This window comes from Porites lutea, chromosome 5, assembly GCF_958299795.1.
Source record: "Porites lutea chromosome 5, jaPorLute2.1, whole genome shotgun sequence".
Classification (NCBI taxonomy): domain Eukaryota; kingdom Metazoa; phylum Cnidaria; class Anthozoa; order Scleractinia; family Poritidae; genus Porites; species Porites lutea.
The window spans coordinates 23,611,574-23,618,374 of NC_133205.1; the positions used below are offsets into that span (position 1 = coordinate 23,611,574).

The 6,801-nt window shown below is 36.6% G+C and overlaps 1 protein-coding gene across 1 annotated transcript; it reads left to right on the plus strand.

The window, feature by feature from the left end:
* On the plus strand, positions 1-6,523 carry LOC140938115 (GPI mannosyltransferase 3-like). Its single transcript, XM_073387644.1, has 6 exons — positions 1-890; positions 1,725-1,853; positions 2,162-2,509; positions 3,221-3,401; positions 4,524-4,562; positions 4,875-6,523. The coding sequence occupies exons 1-6, from the start codon at positions 1-3 to the stop codon at positions 4,974-4,976; spliced, it is 1,689 nt and encodes a 562-aa protein (XP_073243745.1). The 3' UTR covers positions 4,977-6,523.
* The last annotated feature ends 278 nt before the right edge of the window (positions 6,524-6,801 follow it).

The window sequence follows — 6,801 nt, forward strand, 5'->3', positions numbered from 1 at the left end:
ATGGAGGTTGAGAGAGATTTTATTGTGAGGAGACGAAAGAAACAACATAACGATGTTTCATGGCGTCATAATACTACTACGGAAAAATCTGGTGCCTCGTTTGAATCTGCAAATGCCATTGTCTTGGCAGAAAGGTCTTTATTTGTTTGGCTGCTCCTGTTTAGAATACTAAATGCAATTCTCATCAAGACTTTTTTTGTCCCTGACGAATTCTGGCAGGGACCAGAAATTGCTCACAGAGTGGTATTTGGTTATGGTTACTTAACATGGGAATGGAAAGAAGGCCTCAGGGGCTGGACTTCGCCACTTATCTTTGCAGCAAGCTATAAGATGTTAGCTGTTCTTGGAATGGACTCTGCAAAAACTCTTGTTGTGGTACCCAGGTTGGTTCAGTCATTTTTTGCCGCATGTGGGGATTTGTTTTTGTACAAGCTGGCAGTTAAAAGGTTTGATCTTCAAACTGGTAGATGGACGCTTATCTGCTACTTAATGTCATGGTTCACATTCTACAGTGTGACAAGAACTTTGACAAATTCTTTAGAAACTGTTCTAACAACAATAGCCCTTTATTACTGGCCTTGCGACATAAAAAAGGAAAATAATACTAAAGATGTCGTTAAAGCTCTCAGTTTTGCAGCTTTTTCTTGCATCATCAGACCAACTGCTGCAATCATTTGGATTCCACTATGTATTTGGTATTTAATTTTCTCACCAAACAAACTAGGATTTATATTTAGATGTGTTTTGCCAGTTGGAATGATGGCCATGTTGTGGTCACTGATTTTGAACAGTTGGTTTTATGGAAAGAGGACACTAGTGGAGCTCAATTTTGTCAAGTTTAATGTCATTAATGACATGGGGTCGTTTTATGGAAGTCACCCCTGGCACTGGTAAGTAGGTTTAATTGTTCTATGTTTACTTGCCACTCTTGAAAAAGCACTATATTTGGGAGAAAAACTAACAATAAGCACTGCCTCTCAAATATTAAAGCACCATCAATCAAAATCAATTAATATTTAATTAAACTAACAGAAATTAATAATGCTCTAGTTAAAGCAATATTGTAGGTTTTACTGTAGTTTCTGCTTTTATCTTCTACAACCGTGCAACTTTAAAAGCCTTGTAGATCAGAATATTATCATAAATGAAGATATTTAGATGCTTTAAATTTCTGCTATACAATAATTGAACCTTCACCTTTTAACAACCACCCTTAATTAAGTGGCCAGCAGTCAAAGTCCCAAAGTAATTGTACAAAAGAATGGGGAATTAAGCCTCTATTAAGCAGCAACCTCATTGAGCAGCTGCGACCTCCTCTTGGCCGTCCCAGCGAGAGGTCTCCCATTGTTGTCATCTCTATCAAGCAGCCATCAACGGTTTGATACACTTAGTTTGGGTTCTGTTTTAGAATATGATGAAGGGAAATACAGTCTGAGATAGAAGGTGATGACCAATTGTGGACTAGTAATGTTTCCACACATTTTGTTTTGTTTCAGAATAAAGTGTTACTTTCTGCTAAAGATTATTGCTCATTTCTGACAAACCTCTATTGAGTGGCTAACCTCCATTAGGCGTGGCCGCTTAATGAAGGTTGAACTTTAGTAACATATATCCGAGACCTTAATCATAAAATCTTGATTTCTATGTAGCCCTTTATAAGGGGAAATTAACTGTTGTCTACTGAATTTTTGTCATCAATGTTTTGATATTGCGATAATATTTAGGTACTTGACCCAAGGTTTTCCTGTAGTAATGTTTACACACATGATTCCTTTTCTTGGTGGAATTTGCAAAGGCATTTCAAGACAGCAAACACTAGCATGGCTCGTCTTATGGACCATTTCCATTTACAGGTTTGTAAAATTTTTATATACACATACAGGAATAGCATAGAGTCGCACAGGCACAAAGCATACAAGCCTTACGAGTGCATTGGCGCAGGGGCATGTTTTTTGCATCTCTTACCAGTCTTACTCTCTCTCTGTCTTCACCCTCACTTTAGACCTTTCATTTGACTGCTCACATTTTTTGTGACCTGTGCTAAACTGTGGGCAATGATTATGGACTGGTTTGCAGTCTAGTCTTTATTAGTTTGTTTTGACAGACATTGAACGGAATCAACATAAAGTATACTGATCTCATGCAACACTATTTTTTGCAGCTTTCTTGACCACAAAGAGTTTAGGTTCATTTTTCCTGTGGTGCCTCTGGCGATGTGCTACTCTGGTCTCTTCCTAAGTTCTCTTTGCGAGCCTCATCTAACCAAACAGAAGCAATCCGCTGATCATGGCTTCTTGGCAGGGCTTCTTTGGTCTGGATGGAAAGCAAGGTCACTGATGATATTTTTAGCTGTAACAAACATTCCATTGATGCTTTACACCAGCACTGTACATCAGAGAGGAACTATTGATGTCATGGATTACATTCAAGTTGAAAGTGCAAAAATTAGAAAGGACAATGAAATGTCAGTGTTGTTTTTGATGCCATGCCATTCTACACCATTTTATAGGTACAGGACATTGTGTTATTTTGTTTTAATTTGCAGGTAGTTAAATATTGATCAATTTTTTTGAAAATGTAGACTCCCCTCACCATGTCACTTTCCTTAAGGAATGAATTTTGGAAAGCCCTAGTGAAAATAATTATCAAGAGAAAGAAGAGAAACAATGTAATTTTATAAAGGTTTGAGAATCAAAGGAAAATACTACAACTTTAAGTACCAGTAATTTCTTTGACTTTAATTTGGTTTGCTTTATTACATCTAGTTTGATTGTTGATCAGAAAAAAATGCTTTTAGTTGCTTCATGGTGTTGTTGATGATGATTTTTATTTTTTAATTGTTTTTGCAAAACATGTATAATTTGAAAAAAACTGAGGGGCTGAGGCCAGGATAAAACCAATTAAAATACCAATAAACTCTCTCTGGCTAAAATTTTTTTCAAAAAACACAAGCTTTTGTCCCCCTGATCTGCAACTTCTTCAACATACAAAATGATTCAAGAAAGCAAAAAAATTCTAAAATATAGTGTGATAAAACGTGAATACAACAGAATAAATTCACATAGGAACAAAAATTAAGAAAAAATACATTAAAAATTTTTGCTAAGAACAATTTTAATTACATTGATGAGACTGATTAGGGTGCACAAAATGTTAATATAATTGCATGCTATCTTGGGAAAGTTATCTAAGTGTAGCTGCTTGTCAGTTTTGTTCACAGAAATATCAGCATGAGAATATTAGAATGTCCACCAAGTGATGAGCAAGGTTACATTGATGAAGCTGATCAGTTCTTCATGAATCCCTCTTCTTGGCTAATCAAACAGTATGGAAACTCCCTGAGCAATGAAGAACAAGACCATCTTCCTACACACATTGTCATGTACAATGCGCTGTTACCAGTTAGTTATTTATGTTATTGTTTTATTTGCCAGTGTAAATACAATATTATGGTAGCAAAAATCACACTAAAAAAAATCCTAATCTTAAGACACATTGGAGACTTCAAAGGCTTGACACAATTCAGCAGGCAGAGCCTGCTTTTTTCATCCTTGATTTCAGTCAAGCCAGGTCAAGCGTACCCCACAAGATTCCATTAATGAATTTATTATTAATACGAAAGTTGAATCATGGGTAGTTGTTGATTCATCTCTGTATTCTTACATGTTTCCTTAAATTTGATGTAAATGTCTTCTAAGAAATTTCATCCATTCAAAGATTTTCAATCTGACCAACTGCAGACAAGTTTTCGTGAAATATTCACTGCTCGTTACACAAGCAGGAATGCTGAGGATTTGAATGTAACACTAGTTACGGGAATGACTAATGGATTCCTTTTTTCAAATAATTATTAATAATTCATTAAAGAATCTTGGGGGGGTACGCTTGACCTTCCTTTACTGTAAGACAAGAGTTCTGCTTAATTTTGGTGGAAATCTTTAGCCCATGGCCCTTAGTGACAGCCCTGGTATAAAGCAATAGCTGGGACCTTTAGATTCTAAGACAAGTACGACAACAAGTACGAGATTTTCTCACGACTAAGTAGTGCACTCACATGAGCCAGCATCATTTTGGTGGGAAAAGGTGATGGTCTTCGTCATTCTACTAACGAGTTTTGGCAAGAATGTCATGTTAGTGGAACACAAGTTATTAAGCATTATATGTTTCACTATTTTGCGGCTGGGAGATAACTTAACCTCCTTCAATAAAGATAACAGTGCTGATTTTTTTGGAGAAAAGGATGTACAATGAAGCTGTCCAGGGTGTCTACTATTTGAGAAAACATGAAAAAACTTTAAGTTCAATCTCGTACTCGTAGTCTTTCTCGTCCTAGAATCTAAAGTTCTCTAGTATCTGTTCACAAAATTTTACCCCATAGAGTTGCATATTACTCCTACGCTATTAGCAAACAGTTACTCCTGCCATCAAATAAATATAATCATTATTTATAGCCCATGTTCAGCAGCAGCCTAGACAAAGTGCTAACCTCCTTTAACTTATGTTATCTTTTTTAATCGTTGTAGGATGTTGCAATGTTTTTGGACAAGTTTCTGTACAAACAGGTAACTTAAATACAATAATATCAAAATTATGATTGTATTTCCTGGAAGATGATTGTTTCTAGCATTAAGAAAATTGAAGGCGAGAAACATTTTGCTGTATTGCCATATATTATTGATTTTCCTATAGAATTTTGTTGAGTCTAACTTTGTCTGAGTGAAAGCGTTGCTTAGTGTACCAGTGCCTGTCAATGCGTTCTTTTAATGTAATTCCCTAGAAAACAAACCTGTGATAGATAATTTTCAAAGAAACTTGGTTCAGGCTCTGGAAGAACAATGCAGTGCAGTTGACCTGGTTCTCTTTTTCTTTTTCAGCAAGCAACCTTCTTTCACACCCATTTTCCAGATGGAAGGATAGGATCAGAAGTATTGGTATATAGCAGAGAAAAACCACCTGAAACTAAGGAAAAAGCTTAGGAAATAAAATTACTGTATATTTCTCAACAACATGTGTTTAATGACAAAAGGATGAACATGTTTGACATGGGGTTTCTGAACTTCCCTGACTTTTTCCTGACAAATGTAAAATTTCCCTTACCAACTGAACAAACAATTTCACAAATTATTCCTGAGAATGGACTCAACCCTTCCCTCACAGTCATCCTCCCCAGCCATTTACATAAACCTGTGTACAACGGTCACCCTTGGGAAATGGCAAGGTGACTGTTATATACAGAGTGACCACTATATTACAGGGGAACTTTGCAGAAAATATAAGACAACTGAAAATTTTTCCAAGTTGTTGGGTGACCGTAATATGCGGGGTGACTGCTATATACAGGGCCATTATTTATAGGTTTGACTGTATTTACACTTTCAGTAAGTCATGTGCAGTGTACATAACATAACATAACCTGCTGTTCAATTTCATGAACGATAATCTACCAATACAACAGGATTCGTGTCCACAAAATGTATTAATTAAAGAACTTTAAATGTTAGAAAACAATTAACAGCAGAGGGAAAAGAATTAATATGCATGCACTCTTAAGATTTCATTTTCCCCTGACTTATTCCAAAGACATAAATTTTTCCTGGCAAGAAGTGAAATTCCCTGACTTTTCCCTGACCTTGAAGAATTTTTTTCCCTTTCCATTTCCTCACCAGTGACAACCATGTTTGATCTCCTCAAGAAAAACTCATTGCAACTTAATAAGTAAAGTAATGTGATTTTTATTTTAACCCCCTCTTGAACACCTTATTGGCTGAAACACAATTTTTACTTCTTCAGCCACTGTTGATCACATTACTACTTTCCGCAACTGTACAAGACTTGACTTGACTTGACTATGACTTGCAATTGCATCTGAGGAAGAGAAATATCATTTGAAATAAAGAATCAGAAGAAAGATTTTGCTCATGCACAAAAACTATTTTTAGACAAGGTTGTGAATTTCAAGGACTTTTCAAGACCTAATAAAGAAATAAACAGTACCTTTCATTATTCAAGGACCTTCACCGAATTCAAGGACTTTTCAAAGACAACTACTAAGATTCTGGACCTTTTCAAGATTGTACGAACCATGCTTATCTCCACTGAATTCAATGGGTTAAGCAATGAGAGCACTTGATGTCCCATACATCAAAAATGGCAACCAGAAGTTGCTATTTTCTCTCTTTCATTGCTCTGACTGTACAAATAGAGTCAGAGTTAAAACAAAGGCATTCTGATTCGTTGTGTAAGATAGGATCGTCCCATCAAGTAAGACATCAAACTTCTGGTTGCTATTCATGACTTCCAGGACATCAGTGTTCTTGTTTGCTTAAGTTCGCAATTGCAGACAGGACTCAGTGAAATAGGCTGTGATCCAGACTATTATCTTCTTTGGCAATTTTATTTTGCGTATTTCAGTCTTTTGCTCTCTGTGGAAGGTTGGCATAACTGGTGCATGTGACCTGGTCAAGGTATTGACAGGCAACTGACACATTTCTTGTTTCCAGTGAAAATTTTCAAGCTTTGTGGTTTCTGGGGAAGACAATGAAATTTTATAAAAGAACAATGCTCTCTCTCCCTTTCTTTCTCCACCCTGGCCTCATGTTCTAGCCTTCCACACAGTCATTCTTAGGGCTTCCAATCACCCATTCCCGTTCCACGAGAGAGGATCCTCCCACACTGGGAGGACTTCATAAGAAGCCAAAATAAAGTCTACGTGGGAGGCTACTCGGACTTGTGTCTCTTTTTATGTCCCAACTCCCAAGTGACTTCTCCCAACTTTCCCGAAAAGGAGAGCTCTCTTGCAGG

What these genes read in the sequence shown, in the direction of transcription:
- LOC140938115 (XM_073387644.1), top strand. Translation starts at nt 1, where the DNA reads ATGGAGGTTGAGAGAGATTTTATTGTGAGGAGACGAAAGAAACAACAT. An exon ending in TGGACCATTTCCATTTACAG is followed by an intron (nt 1,854 to 2,161) that starts GTTTGTAAAATT and finishes TATTTTTTGCAG; the next exon opens with CTTTCTTGACCACAAAGAGT. An exon ending in CATTCTACACCATTTTATAG is followed by an intron (nt 2,510 to 3,220) that starts GTACAGGACATT and finishes TTTTGTTCACAG; the next exon opens with AAATATCAGCATGAGAATAT.